General features: G+C 41.2%; 1 protein-coding gene across 1 annotated transcript; it reads right to left on the bottom strand.

Moving 5' to 3' along the window:
• Positions 1-16,806: 16,806 nt before the first annotated feature.
• On the bottom strand, positions 16,807-17,295 carry LOC130963438 (uncharacterized). The gene has a single exon (XM_057889556.1). It carries the CDS (start codon positions 17,293-17,295, stop codon positions 16,807-16,809), a length of 489 nt encoding a protein of 162 aa, XP_057745539.1.
• Positions 17,296-18,783: the final 1,488 nt, after the last annotated feature.

The following is an 18,783-nucleotide window of genomic DNA, read 5'->3' on the forward strand; positions in this document are numbered from 1 at the left end:
CTTTTCTACTGTCTTCTTTATCAAACACGCAAGGCTCCTTCCATGGCAAGCTGTATGTAGGGTTTCACCGTTGTCAATGGCTACCTCCCATCCTCTCATTGGAAATGTTCAACGCACCCTGTCACGGTACGGCTATCCATCTGTCGGTTCTCAATAAGGCCGGAATAGAATCCAGTGATTCTTTTGCGTCTGTCACTAACGCCCCACCCTCAGGAGTTTGAAGCTCGTCACAGTCATTCAATCATTGAATCCTACTCAGAATACCACAGACAAGGTTTAGACCTTCCGGATTCTCTTGAATGCCGCCATCAGTTCTAGCTTATACCACGAAGATTCTGATTAAAGAATCTAAGAGACATCTACTCAATCTAAAGTAGAACGGAGGTGGTTGTCAGGCACGCGTTCATAGTTAAGAATATGATGAGTGTCACGGGTCATCACATTCATCCGGGTTAAGAACAAGTGATATCTTAGAACGGAAGCAAGCATGATTGAATAAGAAACAGTAGTAATTGCATTAATCCATCAAGACACAGCAGAGCTCCTCACCCCCAACCATGGGGTTTAGAGACTCATGCCGTGGAAAGTACACAAAGAAACGTGAAAGTGTCATGAGGTACAGATACAATGTCAAAAGATCCTATTAATAGTGAACTAGTAACCTAAGGTTTTACAGAAATGAGTAAATGACAGAAAAATCCACTTCCGGGCCCACTTGGTGTGTGCTTGGGCTGAGCATTGAAGCTTTCATGTGTAGAGACCTTTTCTGGAGTTAAACGCCAGTTTTTATGCCAGTTTGGGCGTTTAACTCCAAGTTTTATGCCAGTTCCAGCGTTAAACGCTGGAAATTCTGAGGCTGATTTGCTACGCCAGTTTGGGCCATCAAATCTCGGGCAAAGTATGGACTATTATATATTGCTGGAAAGCCCAGGATGTCTACTTTCCAATGCCGTTGAGAGCGCGCCAATTGGGCTTCGGTAGCTCCAGAAAATCCACTTCGAGTGCAGGGAGGTCAGAATCCAACAGCATCTGCAGTCCTTTTCAGTCTCTGAATCAGATTTTTGCTCAGGACCCTCAATTTCAGCCAGAAAATACCTGAAATCACAGAAAAATACACAAACTCGTAGTAAAGTCCAGAAAAGTGAATTTTAACTAAAAACTAATAAAAATATACTAAAAACTAACTGAATCATACTAAAAACATACTAAAAATAATGCCAAAAAGCGTATAAATTATCCGCTCATTAATCATCATATAATAAAACCGATAAAAGTGCAAGAAGATAGCTTATGAAGGCCGGAAACATGAAAATTCAAGCATTGAACCCTCACTGATAATGTATGTACGCTCTAATCTCTAGTGTATAGGGTAATCACTCTATTCTTCTCTAGTCATGTTTTCTAACTTTTGTTTTTCTCCTAACCAATCAACAACAGTTAATATACCAATGCAAACATCATGAGGTCTTTTCAGGGTTGTAATGGGGCCAAGGTGCAGGTAAGGATATACATATGGCTAAGTGAGCTTTATAAATTGAATCTTTAATTAACCTAAGCTCTCACCTAATATACATATATTCTATATACTTTTAAATTCATGCCTAGCTACCCATAATTCCCTTTTTCAACCCATACTCATGTTTCAACCTTGTATTTTAATTCTATCATATGTGCATTGATCTTTGAATTCTGAATTTAACATTGGGATAATTTTGTCCCCTTATTTATTGATTTTTTTTTTGAATAAATAAAGCTTATCAATGCACATAGATTTTTCATTATTATATTTTCACATGAGTGGGTATCCAAATTTCCTTTAAATTTTCATGACACATTCCCTTAACAACTTTTGTTCCCACAATTTCCTATACTTAACTAGCACGCACAATTCTATCTTAAGCTAACCAAAGATTCAATTTGGGATATGCAATTGTTTTTCAGCTTAAGGTTAGTAATGTAGTAAAATATAGAACAAATGGGGTTTTAAAGGCTCAAAGTGGTTAACAAGGGTAATTGAAAAGGGTAGGTTTGATTTGGATAAGTGAGTTTAAACAAATAATGGCCTCAATCATGTGCAAGCATGTAAATATAATAAATATTGGACATATAAGATAAAACAAAATATAGATTACAATCATAGAGAAGTAAACACACAAGAATAAAATAATTATGGTTAAATAATGTAACCATACATAAAGGCTCAAATCTTTCACAGGTTGTGTGTTCTTTAGCTCAAACATCATGTTCCAAATACAACTCAAGCAGATTTATCATAAAAATTTTGAAAAATTAGTGAAATTTTGTTCCAAAGATAGATTTTTAAAAGAAACTTATTGTCTTTTCAATCAAGTAGAACATGCATGCAACTATCCTAACCTATGCAATTTATTCTATTCTATAAAAGAAAAAAAATCTAACTAAAATATCCTAATTATTGGTGTTAGAGAAGAGAATTTACCTCCGGAAGTCAGGTACTGACCGACCTCCCCACACTTAAGGCTTTACACCATCCTCGGTGCCATCTGTCAGGAACAGGGGTGGGCTGGTGGCAGTATCTCCACAGTCGGGATCATCATGGTTCCCGGTGCTGGTAAAAGATGTGGAGTCCAGGGTGTCTGAGTCTCTGAAGCGTCCCTTGAGTAGCTCCTTGAGGTGTTTGAATCGGCGCTCGTTACGGCGCTCTCTCATCTTTGCTTTTTGTTCATGCCGATCCAACTTTTCAAGTATCTGCTGGAGTAATTTCTCAGTGGTAGATGCTTGTGGTGTTGAAGAAGGAATATCTTCAACCGGCTCAGTAGGCTGGCTTGTAGTGGCTGCTGAAAATCTGAGGTATTTCCCGTTAGGGACATATTTATCATCCCGTAGAAGCATGGCTTTGGTGTCCCCAGCTCTGCAGGAGACTCCAGCTGCTGAGACAAGATTTGAGACCAAGGCGGGGAAAGGTAAGTTGCCCGCGATTTGTACATGCTCCATAGCATGCCGGATGTGTCTTGAGAGATCCAGAGGTTGGTCTGTAAGGATGCACCATAGTAGAACAACCATGTCCGCAGTGAAGGAGGACTCATGAGTGCTTGGAAAGACGTAATGGAACATGATCTGTGCCCATACACGAGCCTCCAATGTAAGTGCAGAAGCCAAGATTCCCTTAGGGCGGGTGCGGTGGTATCCGTAGATCCAACGGCTGCCAGGTAAAGCGATGACTCCGAGAACGGAGTCCCAGTCAAATTGGTATCTTTGGCGCTGAAGGGTGGCTTCTTGAAAAGCGTCCATTCCTGCTGGAATAGGGGGAAGACTCAAAACTTGCTGAATGGCCTCTTCTGTGATGGGGACTTGCTTCTGCCAGACATAAACAGACTGCAGGGTTGGTATGTAGAAGTTGGAGTAGAACTCAACTACCTAAGAAAGATTGACCTGCCTTGGCTGTCTCCGTAGGAAACCCCATTGTCCTCGCTCAATTTGCGGCTCAACAAAGGTGGCAATATTGGACGGGAGGATAACAAGGTATTCATTGTTATAGTTCCTTTCGGCTAGGATAGGGAACATCTGCTCACAGTAGCGATTGGGAAATCGCGCAGTGTCCTTTGCTGGAAAGGCTTTCTCCTTGTCGTCAACCTTTATTATCCACTCAACTCTTTTTGTTGAGGGCTTGACTGCGGTTGAAGAAGGCTCTGCCACTAATGCTCTTTTAGTTCCTCTTCTTGCTGGTGGTTTGGAAGTAGCTTTCTCTTTTCCTTTTTTGGTGGCCATCCTGAAAGAAGGGAAGAGAAAGGAAATTAAATTCAAAGAGATAGAGCAAGGAAGAGGGTATTGTAAGTGATAGTCAATGCACAATAAAGATAAATGGCATTAACACATGGTCCGAATTACATGTGAAAAGCACATTAATGGAAATATAGCAAGTGCATGTAGGACAATGGAATGCAAGAGGTCTATTGGCATGTAGGCAAAGGCATGAGTAGCATATATCAAACATACAATGTCCAGTTTAGATTACCATTTGTAACAAACTATCACGTTTGTATTGACAATTAAATCTAATTAATAAAATTAACAAGGAAAAGTTGTGAAAAGCAAGCATTGAATAGTATAGTGATGAGCGGATAATTTGTACACTTTTTGGCATTGTTTTTAGTATGTTTTTAGTATCTTTTAGTTAGTTTTTAGTATATTTTTATTAGTTTTTAGTTAAAATTCACTTTTCTGGACTTTACTATGAGTTTGTGTGTTTTTCTGTGATTTCAGGTATTTTCTGACTGAAATTGAAGGTTCTGAGCAGAAATCTGATTCAGAGACTGAAAAGGACTGCAGATGTTGTTGGATTCTGACCTCCCTGCACTCGAAGTGGATTTTCTGGAGCTACAGAAGCCCAATTGGCGCGCTCTCAACGGCGTTGGAAAGTAGACATTCTGGGCTTTCCAGCAATATATGATAGTCCATACTTTGCCCAAGATTTGATGGCCCAAACCGGCGTGGCAAATCACCCTCAGGAATTCCAGCGTTAAACGCTGGAACTGGCATAAAACTTGGAGTTAAACGCCCAAACTGGCATAAAAGATGGCGTTTAACTCCAGAAAAGGTCTCTACACGAAAATGCTTCATTGCTCAGCCCAAGCACACACCAAGTGGGCCCGGAAGTGGATTTTTCTGTCATTTACTCATTTCTGTAAACCTTAGGATACTAGTTTACTATTAATAGGACCTTTTGACATTGTATCTGGACCTCATGACACTTTACACGTTTCTTTGTGTATTTTCCATGGCATGAGTCTCTAAACCCCATGGTTGGGGGTGAGGAGCTCTGCTGTGTCTTGATGGATTAATGCAATTATTACTGTTTCTTATTCAATCATGCTTGCTTCCATTCTAAGATATCACTTTTTCTTAACCCGGATGAATGTGATGATCCGTGACACTCATCATATTCTCAATTATGAACGTGTGCCTGACAACCACCTCCGTTCTACCTTAGATTGAGTAGATATCTCTTGGATTCCTTAACCAGAATCTTTGTGGTATAAGCTAGAACTGATGGCGGCATTCAAGAGAATCCGGAAGGTCTAAACCTTGTCTGTGGTATTCTGAGTAGGATTCAATGACTGAATGACTGTGACGTGCTTCAAACTCCTAGCAGGCGGGGCGCTAGTGACAGACGCAAAAGAATCAATGGATTCTATTCCGGCCTGACCGAGAACCGACAGCTGATTAGCCATGCTGTGACAGAGCATAGGAACATTTTCACTGAGAGGATGGGAGGTAGCCACTGACAACGGTGAAACCCTACATACAGCTTGCCATGGAAGGAGCCTTGCGTGTTTGATGAAGAAGACAGTAGGAAAGCAGAGATTTAGAAGATGGAGCATCTCCAAAGCCTCAACCTATTCTCCATTACTGCAAAACAAGTACCTATTTCATGTTCTTTTGCTTTTCACAATCAATCCTGATAATTTCTGATATCCTGACTAAGATTTACAAGATAACCATAGCTTGCTTCAAGCCGACAATCTCCGTGGGATCGACCCTTGCTCACGCAAGGTATTACTTGGACGACCCAGTGCACTTGCTGGTTAGTTGTGCGGGATTGCAAAAGTGTTGTTGCAATTTCGTGCACCAAGTTTTTGGCGCCGTTGCCGGGGATTGTTCGAGTTTGGACAACTGACGGCTTATCTTGTTTCTTAGATTAGGACTGTTTATTTTTGTTGGTTTAGAGTCTTTTAGTTAAGTCTAGTTTCATATTCTAAGTTTGGTGTCAATTGCATGCTTTTGTTTTTCTTTTAAAATTTTCGATTTTGCATATTCTTAGTCCCTTTTTGATTCATAAAAATTCTAAGTTTGGTGTCCTCTTTGTGTTTTTCCTTTAAAATTTTCGAAAATTAGTGTTTGATTTTCTAAAAATTTTAAGTTTGGTGTCTTTTTGTTGTTTTTCTCTTTCCTCTTTTCAAAAATCAAATCTTTTTCAAAAAAAATTTTTCAATCATATCTTTTTAATTGCTATTTTCAAAATCTTTTTAATTAACTAATTGATTCAGTTCTCAATTTGCTTTGATTTTATTTTCTTTTTTATTTTCGAATTTTTATTTTAATTTTCTTTTGTTTTATTTCAATTTTTCGTTTATTCAAAAAAAAAAATTTTTTTTCTACTTGCAATCATTATCATTTCCCTTTTGTCCATTATGGACCTAAGAGGGATTGATCAGTCCAAAAGGACTCTGGGGTCATATGCTAACCCCATTACAGCTGCATATGGGAGTAGCATCTGTACACCTCCCATCAAAGCAAGCAGCTTTGAGCTAAATCCTCAACTCATTATCATAGTGCAGCAAAACTGCCAGTATTCCGGTCTTCCACAGGAAGAACCTACTGAGTTTCTGGCACAGTTCTTACAAATTGCTGACACAGTACATGATAAAGAGGTAGATCAGGATGTCTACAGACTATTACTGTTTCCATTTGCTGTAAAAGATCAAGCTAAAAGGTGGTTGAATAACCAACCTACAGCAAGCATAAAAACATGGAAACAGTTATCAGACAAATTCCTGAATCATTTTTACCCTCCAAAGAGGATGACACAGCTAAGGCTGGACATCCAAGGCTTTAAACAAGAGGATAATGAATCCCTTTATAATGCCTGGGAGAGGTATAGAGGCATGCTTAGAAAATGCCCCTCTGAAATGTTTTCAGAGTGGGTACAGTTAGACATCTTCTACTATGGGCTCACAGAAAAAGCTCAGATGTCTTTAGACCACTCAGCTGGTGGATCTATACACATGAGGAAGACAATTGAAGAAGCTCAAGAGCTTATAGACACTGTTGCTAGAAACCAATACTTATATTCTAGCAATGAGTTTGTTCCAAAAGAGGAAGTCATGGCATTAGCCACTGATCCTAATCCTCAGGAACAGATGAATGAGCTTAATCAACAATTGCTCCTGATGACAGAACAGTTAGCAGAATTTAAAGAAATGCTCCATGATACTAAGGTTGCTAACAAGAACATAGAACTGCAGTTGAATCAAGCAAAACAGCAAATATCTAAACAGATAACAGAAGAATGTCAAGCAGTTCAACTAAGGAGTGGGAGAACACTGAATACCGCTGCTCAAAAGAGCAAAAAGCCAAACAAGGAACAATTGACAGAGGACAACCAAACCAATGTTCAAAATCCCTCTGAGGACAGTAAGAGCCCAGAGAGGAATGTTATTGGCGTTCAAACGCCAGAAAGGGAAGGAAAGCTGGCGTTAAACGCCCATTCCTTGCCCAGTTCTGGCGTTCAAACGCCAGAAAAGGGGGAAAAGTTGGCGTTTAACGCCCATTTTCCTCCCAATCCTGGCGTTCAAACGCCAAGGGAAGATCAGACACCTGAGAGTGCTGACAGTAATCCCTCTAACAAGGCTTCTTCAACCACTTCTGTAAGGAATAAACCTGCAGCATCTAAGGTTGAAGAATATCAAGCCAAGATGCCTTATCCTCAGAAACTCCGCAAAGCGGAACAGGATAAGCAATTTGCCCGCTTTGCAAACTATCTAAGGACTCTTGAAATAAAGATTCCGTTTGCAGAGGCACTTGAGCAAATACCTTTCTATGCTAAGTTCATGAAAGAGATCTTAAGTCATAAGAAGGATTGGAGAGAAACTGAAAAAGTATTTCTCACTGAAGAATGCAGTGCAGTCATTTTGAAAAGCTTACCAGAAAAGCTTCAAGATCCTGGAAGCTTTATGATACCATGCACATTAGAGGGCGCTTGCACCAAGACAGCCCTATGTGATCTTGGAGCAAGCATCAATCTAATACCTGCATCCACTATCAGAAAGCTTGGGTTGACTGGAGAAGTCAAACCAACCAGGATATGCCTCCAACTTGCTGATGGCTCCATTAAACACCCATCAGGCATAATAGAGGACATGATTGTCAAGGTTGGGCCATTTGCCTTTCCAACTGACTTTGTGGTGCTGGAAATGGAGGAGCACAAGAGTGCAACTCTCATTCTAGGAAGACCTTTCCTAGCAACTGGACGAACTCTCATTGATGTACAAAGAGGGGAAGTAACCCTGAGAGTCAATGAGGACGAGTTCAAGTTGAATGCTGTAAAAGCTATGTAGCATCCAGACACACCAAATGACTGCATGGGCGCTGACATTATTGACTCTCTGGTAGAAGAGATCAATATGGCTGAAAGCCTAGAATCAGAGCTTGAGGACATCTTCAAGGATGCTCAGCCTGATCAAGAAGAACTAGAGGAAGCAAAGGAATTTTCGAAAATTCCTCAGGAGGAGGATAAACCTCCCAAACCTGAACTCAAACCTCTACCACCATCCCTGAAGTACGCATTTCTGGGAGAGGGTGACACTTTTCCAGTGATTATAAGCTCTGCTTTGAATCCACAGGAAGAGGAAGCACTGATTCAAGTGCTAAGGACACACAAGACAGCTCTTGGGTGGTCCATAAGTGATCTTAAGGGCATTAGTCCAGCTAGATGCATGCACAAGATCCTGTTGGAGGATAATGCCAAACCAGTGGTCCAACCACAGAGGAGGCTAAATCTAGCCATGAAGGAGGTGGTGCAGAAAGAGGTCACTAAATTACTGGAGGCTGGGATTATTTATCCTATTTCTGATAGCCCCTGGGTGAGCCCTGTCCAAGTTGTTCCCAAAAAGGGAGGCATGACAGTGGTTTATAATGAAAAAAATGAACTGGTTCCTACAAGAACAGTCACAGGGTGGCGTATGTGTATTGACTACAGAAGGCTCAATACAGCCACCAGAAAGGATCATTTTCCTTTACCATTCATTGACCAAATGCTAGAAAGACTAGCTGGTCATGATTATTACTGCTTTTTGGATGGCTATTCAGGCTACAACCAAATTGCAGTAGATCCTCAGGACCAAGAGAAAACAGCATTTACTTGCCCTTCTGGCGTGTTTGCCTACAGAAGGATGCCTTTTGGTCTGTGCAATGCACCTGCAACCTTTCAGAGGTGCATGCTCTCTATCTTCTCAGATATGGTAGAGAAATTTCTGGAAGTCTTCATGGACGACTTCTCAGTATATGGAGACTCATTCAGCTCCTCTCTGAACCACCTATCACTTGTCCTGAAAAGGTGCCAAGAGACTAACCTGGTTTTAAACTGGGAGAAATGTCACTTTATGGTGACTGAAGGAATTGTCCTTGGGCACAAAATTTCAAGCAGGGGAATAGAGGTGGATAAGGCAAAGGTAGAGGTAATTGAAAAGTTACCACCACCTGCCAATGTTAAGGCAATCAGAAGCTTTCTGGGGCATGCAGGATTCTACAGAAGGTTTATAAAGGATTTTTCGAAAATTGCAAAACCTCTGAGTAACCTGCTAGCTGTTGACACACCATTTGTGTTTGACACACAGTGTCTGCAGGCGTTTGAGACCCTGAAAGCTAAGCTGGTCACAGCACCAGTCATCTCTGCACCTGATTGGACATTGCCATTTGAATTAATGTGTGATGCCAGTGATCATGCCATTGGTGCAGTGTTGGGACAGAGGCATAACAAACTTCTGCATGTCATTTATTATGCTAGCCGTGTTCTAAATGATGCACAGAAGAATTACACAACCACAGAAAAAGAATTACTTGCAGTGGTTTATGCCATTGACAAGTTTAGATCTTATCTAGTAGGATTCAAAGTGGTTGTGTACACTGACCATGCTGCTCTTAAATACTTACTCACAAAGCAGGATTCAAAACCCAGGCTTATCAGATGGGTGTTGCTTCTGCAAAAGTTTGATATAGAAATAAGAGACAGAAAAGGGACAGAAAACCAGGTAGTTGATCATCTGTCCCGAATAGAACCAGTAGCTGGGGCATCCCTCCCTTCTACTGAGATCTCTGAGACTTTCCCAGACGAGCAACTCTTTGCCATCCAGGAAGCTCCATGGTTTGCAGATATTGCAAATTATAAAGCTGTGAGGTTCATACCCAAGGAGTACAGCAGTGTGCAAAGAAAGAAATTGCTTTCAGATGCCAAGTACTACCTCTGGGATGAACCATATCTCTTTAAGAGATGTGCTGACGGAGTGATCCGCAGATGTGTACCCAGAGAAGAAGCACAAAGGATCCTATGGCATTGCCATGGATCACAGTATGGAGGACATTTTGGAAGTGAGCGAACAGCCACTAAAGTCCTCCAGTGTGGCTTCTACTGGCCTACTCTCTATAAAGATTCCCGAGAGTTTGTGCGTAACTGTGACAGTTGCCAAAGAGCTGGTAACCTGCCTCACGGATATGCCATGCCTCAACAAGGGATATTAGAGATAGAATTGTTTGATGTATGGGGAATTGACTTCATGGGTCCATTCCCACCATCATACTCAAACACTTACATTCTGGTGGCAGTGGACTATGTATCTAAGTGGGTAGAAGCAATTGCTACACCCACTAATGATACTAAGACCGTGCTTAAGTTCCTCCAGAAACACATCTTCAGCAGATTTGGTGTTCCCAGAGTACTAATCAGTGATGGGGGCACTCATTTCTGCAATAAACAGCTATACTCTGCTATGGTTAGATATGGAATCAGCCATAAAGTGGCAACTCCGTATCATCCACAGACAAATGGGCAAGCTGAAGTCTCTAACAGAGAGCTAAAAAGAATCCTAGAACGGACTGTGATAGCCCGGAGAAAGGATTGGGCAAAGAGCTTGGATGATGCTCTGTGGGCATACAGAACAGCATTCAAGACTCCTATAGGGACCTCTCCATACCAACTGGTGTATGGGAAGGCCTGTCATTTGCCTGTGGAACTGGAACATAAAGCCTACTGGGCGACCAGATTCCTAAACATGGATGCTCAGTTAGCTGGTGAAAAAAGATTGCTCCAGTTAAATGAGCTAGAGGAGTTCAGACTCAATGCCTTTGAAAATGCAAAAATCTATAAGGAAAAGGCAAAGAAGTGGCATGACAAGAAGTTGTCAACCAGAGTCTTTGAGCCAGGACAAAAAGTTCTACTCTTCAACTCCCGGCTCAAATTGTTTCCAGGAAAACTCAAATCCCGATGGAGGGGTCCGTATGTGATCACAGGAGTGTCACCATATGGATATGTTGAGCTTCAGGATATTGATTCTGACAAAAAGTTCATTGTTAATGGACAGAGAATCAAGCATTATCTTGAAAGCAATTTTGAGCAGGAATGCTCAAAACTGAGACTTGAGTGAGTCTCAGTAAAGGTCCAGCTAAAGACAGTAAAGAAGCGCTTGCTGGGAGGCAACCCAGTCATTAGGAGGTTATATAATTTGTTCTTACAGAGGCAAGTATCAAAAATGAAGGAATTCACAGAGTTACAGAAGGATTCAGCTCAAAAAGCAGAGAAAATGAGCTTACTGGCAAAAAAATGCCAGTAAGGGGCATTTTGGGCGTTAAACGCTAGAATGGGTATCATTCTGGGCGTTTAACGCCAGGAATGGTGCCATTTTGGGCGTTAAACGCCAGAATGGGCACCATTCTGGGCGTTTAACGCCAGGTGTGCAGCATCCTGGGCGTTCAGAAAAACGCCCAGTGATAAAGGATTTCTGGCGTTTAACGCCAGCCAGGGCACCTGGCTGGGCGTTAAACGCCCAAAAGGGGCAACAATTGGGCGTTAAACGCCAGAATGGGTGCCATTCTGGGCGTTTAACGCCAGAAAGGTGGGGGGACCACAATTTCGTTTTCAACTCAAATTTTTTCAAACTTTCCTTTTATTACCCATACTCTTCTACATAAATGCACTTCAACCTTTCATCATTCACTTTCAAATCTTCACAAATCAAAACCATTCTTGAAATCTATCTCAAATTAATTCCAAATCCTCTTCAAAAACTCACCCTTTTCTCAAATCCTTTCCATATCTTCTCAAATTTTCTTTCAAACTCTTATTTTTTTTCGAAATCCCTTCTCCCCCCCCCCTTATAAGAACACGTTTGGACCCCTCATTGCCCACACCATTCGAATTTGCTCCTCTCTCTCTTCTTTCCTTTCTTTTGCTTGAGGACAAGCAAACCTCTAAGTTTGGTGTGCTTTTCCGTGATCACTAAGCCAAGATTCATCAATATCATGGCTCCTAAGGGAAAACAAACTAATTTAAGAGGCAAGAAAGAGAATATTCCAAAGAATCTTTGGAATCAAGAGAAGTTCTTAACCAAAGAACATGAAGACCATTATCACAAAATAATGGGTCTGAGGTCAGTGATCCCGGAAGTAAAATTTGATCTGAAAGAAGATGAATATCCGGGGATCCAAGAGCAAATTCGAAACAGAGGATGGGAAGTTCTAACCAATCCTGAGACAAAGGTTGGAAGGAACATGGTTCAGGAATTCTACTCAAATCTGTGGCTAACAGATAAGCAGAGAATGACTGGAACCGCTTACCATACCTACAGAACCATGGTCAGAGGGAAAGTTATGTACTTTCATCTGGACAAAATAAGAGAAATCTTCAAGTTGCCTCAACTGCAAGATGATCCTGACTCCTTTAATAGGAGAATGGTGAGAGCAGATAAAGGGTTGGATCAAGTTCTAGAGGACATATGCCTCCCTGGAACTAAGTGGATAACCAATTCTAAGGGTGTCCCTAACCAACTCAAGAGGGGAGACCTCAAACCAATTGCAAGAGGTTGGCTAGACTTTATTGGGCGTTCCATATTGCCCACTAGCAACCGTTCTGAGGTAACTATCAAGAGAGCAGTGATGATTCAGTGCATTATGCTTGGAAAAGAAGTAGAGGTGCATCATGTGATTGCTTGTGAGATCTACACAATTGCAAATAAGAATTCCACTGAAGCCAAACTGGCTTACCCAAGCTTGATATCCTTGCTCTGTAAAGAGGCTGGGGTAAAGATGGGAGTAGATGAATTCATACCCATTGAACACCCAATCACCAAGAAGTCAATGGAAGGACAAGTGCAGGACAACTCTATCAAAAGGAGGGCGCAGGAATTCCTCCCTGAATTCCCAAGAATTGACTACTGGACCAGCCTAGAAGCATCTATCACCAAGTTGCAAGAGACTATGGAGCAACTTAAGGAAGAACAGCAGAATCAGAACTGCATGCTCTGTAAATTGCTGAAGGAACAAGAGAAGCGGGGGCGTGAACTCCTAGAGATGAAACGCCAAAAGCTCTCCTCTCAAGCTGAGGGAGCATCCACTTCTCAAAATCAAGGTTGTTGAGTCCTAACTCTGTGAAAACCTCTATCATTAGGAGCCTATGTTTTGCGTTTTTTGGTTTTGTTTTCTATTTCTAGTTTCATCTTATATTTATTTTTTGAGTCTTGTTCTTAATTCATAATTAATAAAATTTAAAGATTATGCCTTAAAGTTATGCATGCCCTATGAATCCATCACCTCTCTTAAATGAAAAAATGCTTTAATCACAAAAGAACAAGAAGTACAGGATTTTGAAATTCATCCTTGAAACTAGTTGAATTAGCTTGATGTGGTGACAATACTTTTTGTTTTCTGAATGAATGCTTGAACAGTGCATGTCTTTTGAATTTGTTGTTTTGAGAATGTTAAAATTGTTGGCTCTTGAAAGAATGAGGAGAAAGAGAACTGTTATTGAGGATCTGAAAAACCATTAAATTGATTCTTGAAGCAAGAAAAAGCAAAAAAAAAAATTTGAAAAAAAAAGAAAAGAGAAGAAAAAGAAAAAGAAAGAAATAAAGTTGTGAACCAAGGCAAAAAGAGTGTGCTTAAGAACCTTGGACACCTCTAATTGGGGACTCTAGCAAAGCTGAGTCATAATCTAAAAAGGTTCACCCAATTATGTGTCTGTGGCATGTATGTATCCGGTGGTAATACTGGAAGACAGAGTGCTTTGGGCCACAGCCAAGACTCATACACTAGCTATGTTCAAGAATCATTATACTTAACTAGGAGAATCAATAACACTATCTGAGTTCTGAGTTCTCATAGATGCCAATCATTCTGGACTTCAAAGGATAGAGTGAGATGCCAAAACTGTTCGGAGGCAAAAAGCTACTAGTCCCGCTCATCTAATTGGAACTATGTTTCTTTGATAGTTTGGAGTCTATAGTATATTCTCTTCTTTTTATTCTATTTTGATTTTCAGTTGCTTGGGGACAAGCAACAATTTAAGTTTGGTGTTGTGATGAGCGGATAATTTGTACACTTTTTGGCATTGTTTTTAGTATGTTTTTAGTATCTTTTAGTTAGTTTTTAGTATATTTTTATTAGTTTTTAGTTAAAATTCACTTTTCTGGACTTTACTATGAGTTTGTGTGTTTTTCTGTGATTTCAGGTATTTTCTGACTGAAATTGAAGGTTCTGAGCAGAAATCTGATTCAGAGACTGAAAAGGACTGCAGATGCTGTTGGATTCTGACCTCCCTGCACTCGAAGTGGATTTTCTTGAGCTACAGAAGCCCAATTGGCGCGCTCTCAACGGCGTTGGAAAGTAAACATCCTGGTCTTTCCAGCAATATATGATAGTCCATACTTTGCCCAAGATTTGATGGCCCAAACCGGCGTGGCAAATCACCCTCAGGAATTCCAGCGTTAAACGCTGGAACTGGCATAAAACTTGGAGTTAAACGCCCAAACTGGCATAAAAGCTGGCGTTTAACTCCAGAAAAGGTCTCTACACGAAAATGCTTCATTGCTCAGCCCAAGCACATACCAAGTGGGCCCGGAAGTGGATTTTTCTGTCATTTACTCATTTCTGTAAACCTTAGGATACTAGTTTACTATTAATAGGACCTTTTGACATTGTATCTGGACCTCATGACACTTTACACGTTTCTTTGTGTATTTTCCACGGCATGAGTCTCTAAACCCCATGGTTGGGGGTGAGGAGCTCTGCTGTGTCTTGATGGATTAATGCAATTATTACTGTTTCTTATTCAATCATGCTTGCTTCCATTCTAAGATATCACTTGTTCTTAACCCGGATGAATGTGATGATCCGTGACACTCATCATATTCTCAATTATGAACGTGTGCCTGACAACCACCTCCGTTCTACCTTAGATTGAGTAGATATCTCTTGGATTCCTTAACCAGAATCTTCGTGGTATAAGCTAGAACTGATGGCGGCATTCAAGAGAATCCGGAAGGTCTAAACCTTGTCTGTGGTATTCTGAGTAGGATTCAATGACTGAATGACTGTGACGTGCTTCAAACTCCTAGCAGGCGGGGCGTTAGTGACAGACGCAAAAGAATCAATGGATTCTATTCCGGCCTGACTGAGAACCGACAGCTGATTAGCCATGCTGTGACAGAGCATAGGAACATTTTCACTGAGAGGATGGGAGGTAGCCACTGACAACGGTGAAACCCTACATACAGCTTGCCATGGAAGGAGCCTTGCGTGTTTGATGAAGAAGACAGTAGGAAAGCAGAGATTCAGAAGATGGAGCATCTCCAAAGCCTCAACCTATTCTCCATTACTGCAAAACAAGTACCTATTTCATGTTCTTTTGCTTTTCACAATCAATCCTGATAATTTCTGATATCCTGACTAAGATTTACAAGATAACCATAGCTTGCTTCAAGCCGACAATCTCCGTGGGATCGACCCTTGCTCACGCAAGGTATTACTTGGACGACCCAGTGCACTTGCTGGTTAGTTGTGCGGGATTGCAAAAGTGTTATTGCAATTTCGTGCACCATATAGCAACATAGAGAAGTGCATAATGCCACATGAGCTTTTTCACAAACATATAGCATGCATGGTAAATAGGGTATAGAAAATATGAAGAGAAACATGCAAGCAATCCCTTAAATAGGAGAAAAATAATTGTCAAACAATTTGCAAGAATCCACAAGCATATAATGATAAATAATGACTCGAAAGGTTTCTAACACCATGTAAAAAGAAAAAAAGAAGAAGAAAGAAAAAGAATGATTTGAAAAGAAAAAGAAAAGAAAAGAAAAAAATAATAATATATATACATAATATAATAAGAATGATAGAAAAGAGAAGAAGGAAGAAGAAGGTAAAACCTTGTTAATGGAGGGGAGAGAGAGAGAGTGAAAGGTGAGGTAGAAGGGGGAAGGGAGAAAGAAGAAAGAAGGGGGGAAAAGAAAAAGTAGGAATTGGAGGAGAGAAAGATAAGATAATTTGGCTATTGGGTTGAGCTGTGCAGCGCATGCGACGCGGCCGCGGAAGGCACGCGTTCACGTGGGTGCGCGTCAGGTAAGACGACGCGATCGCGTCAGTCACGCGGTCGCGTGACCTGTGTTGCGCTGCTGGCGTGAGTGCAGCCTCGCTCCAGCACAACTCTCTGTTCGATTCATTTTAATTGCTGAAATTGGGTGACGCGATCGTGTGGGTCACGCGATCGCGTGAGTGTGCGTCAGAAAATAATTGACACGGCCGAGTCGGCGACGTGGTCGCGTGACAAGGATTGTGCTTCCAGCACCAATCCAGCACTACTCTCGCACAATATAGCATTGTGCACCCTTTGACGTCGAAAATGCAGGGCACGCGGCTGCGTGGAGCACGCGGTCGCGTGGGAAGCCATGATTTCCATGCGACGCGGTCGCGTGGAATAATTTGTGCCTTTGGCACAACTCCAGCGCTGCTCCTGCGTAACTTTCTGTTCATTTTTATTTTTCTTTACTCGCCCTGCCACGCGGACGCGTCGCTGATGCGATCGCATCGCGCGGCGAAAATTTTTTTTTTTAAGGAAAGATAAAGACATGTAATTGAAAGAGCACGAAAGCACTAATAAAGAGAAGAGTTATTTAAAGAAGAAAAACTAAAAGTGAAGAAAAGAACGATCATACCACGGTGGGTTGTCTCCCACCAAGCACTTTGCTTTAACGTCCGTAAGTTGGACGCTTCACTAGCTCAATCTGTTGCTATGTGGGGATCTTCCAAGTGGAAGATCTCAAGCTCCTTGCTTTTCTGCACCTTCTCACCATGGTACAGCTTCAGGCGGTGTCCATTAACCTTAATAAGCTCAGAGCTTGAAGGATGGCTTAGGTGATAAACTCCGTACGATTCAGCCTTCTCTACTCTGTATGGACCTTTCCATTTTGATCTCAACTTACCGGGCATGAGCCTCAGTCGAGATTTGTAAAGGAGAACAAAATCTCCAAGTTGGAACTCTCTCTTCTTGATGTTTTGATCATGCACAGCTTTCATCTTTTCCTTATATATTCTGGAGTTCTCATAAGCTTCTAGGCGAAGGTTCTCCAGTTCCTGCAGTTGCAACTTCCTTTCAGCTCCGGCCTTCTCAATTTCCATGTTGCACTCTTTAACTGCCCAGAAGGCTCTGTGTTCGATTTCAACTGGGAGATGACAAGCTTTTCCATAGACTAAGCGGTAGGGACTCATCCCAATGGGTGTCTTGTATGCTGTTCTATATGCCCACAGTGCATCTTGTAGTCTGGTGCTCCAGTCTTTTCTGTGAGGCTTTACTATCTTTTGCAAGATACATTTAATTTCTCTGTTTGACACCTCGGCTTGCCCATTAGTTTGGGGATGGTAAGCTGTTGCAACTTTATGGATTATCCCATGCTTCTTCGTCAATCCTGTTAGTCTCCTGTTACAAAAATGGGTGCCTTGATCGCTCACGATCGCTCGTGGTGATCCAAAGCGGCATATAATATGGTTTCTCACAAAGGAAACAACAGTGTTAGCATCATCAGTGCGGGTAGGAATTGCTTCCACCCATTTGGAAACATAATCTACAGCTAACAATATATAAAAATATCCACTAGAATTTGGAAATGGACCCACGAAGTCAATGCCCCAAACATAAAAAATTTCACAGAAAAGCATATATTGTTGAGGCATCTCATCCCTCTTGGATATGTTACCAAATTTCTGGCATGGGTGACAAGATTTACAAAACTCAGCAGCATCTCTAATAAGAGTAGGCCACCAGAATCCACAGTCTAAGATCTTTCTAGCTGTTCGTTGGGGGCTAAAATGTCCTCCACTCTCAAATGAGTGACAGGCCTCTAAAATGGACTGGAATTCTGATTGAGGTACACAACGTCTAATTATCTGTCAGCGCCACATCTCCATAAATATGGGTCATCCCATGTATAATATTCAGACTCGCTTTTCAGCTTGTCTCTTTGATGTTTAGAAAAATGTGGAGGAAATGTGCGGCTAACTAAATAATTAGCAACAGGTGCATACCAAGGGACTACCTCAGATACTGCTTGCAGGTTGTCAAAAGGAAAATTATCATCTATAGGAGTAGAATCATCCTTAATATGTTCAAGGCGACTCAAGTGGTCTGCTACTAAATTTTGATTACCACTCCTATCCTTGATTTCTAAATCAAATTCTTGTAACAGCAGTATCCAACGTATAAGTCTTGGTTTGGATTCCTTTTTAGCCAATAGATACTTTAGAGCTGCATGGTCCGAATACACTACTACTCTAGTACCAAGAAAATAAGCCCGGAATTTATCCAGAGCAAAAACAATAGCAAGTAGCTCTTTCTCAGTAGTAGTATAATTGGACTGGGCAGTGTCTAAAGTCTTAGACGCATAGGCAATAACAAAAGGATTCTTACCTTCACGCTGAGCCAGCGCTGCTCCTACTGCATGGTTGGATGCATCGCACATGATTTCAAATGGCTGGCTGATGAGCGGATAATTTGTACGCTTTTTGGCATTGTTTTTAGTATGTTTTTAGTATCTTTTAGTTAGTTTTTAGTATATTTTTATTAGTTTTTAGTTAAAATTCACTTTTCTGGACTTTACTATGAGTTTGTGTGTTTTTCTGTGATTTCAGGTATTTTCTGGCTGAAATTGAGGGACCTGAGCAAAAATCTGATCCAGAGACTAAAAAGGACTGCAGATGCTG

The sequence above is a fragment of the Arachis stenosperma genome, chromosome 2 (genome assembly GCF_014773155.1).
Source record: "Arachis stenosperma cultivar V10309 chromosome 2, arast.V10309.gnm1.PFL2, whole genome shotgun sequence".
Classification (NCBI taxonomy): Eukaryota; Viridiplantae; Streptophyta; class Magnoliopsida; order Fabales; family Fabaceae; genus Arachis; species Arachis stenosperma.

Coding starts and splice junctions, on each gene's coding strand:
- LOC130963438 (XM_057889556.1), bottom strand. CDS start 17,295: ATGAGTCCCTACCGCTTAGTCTATGGAAAAGCTTGTCATCTCCCAGTT.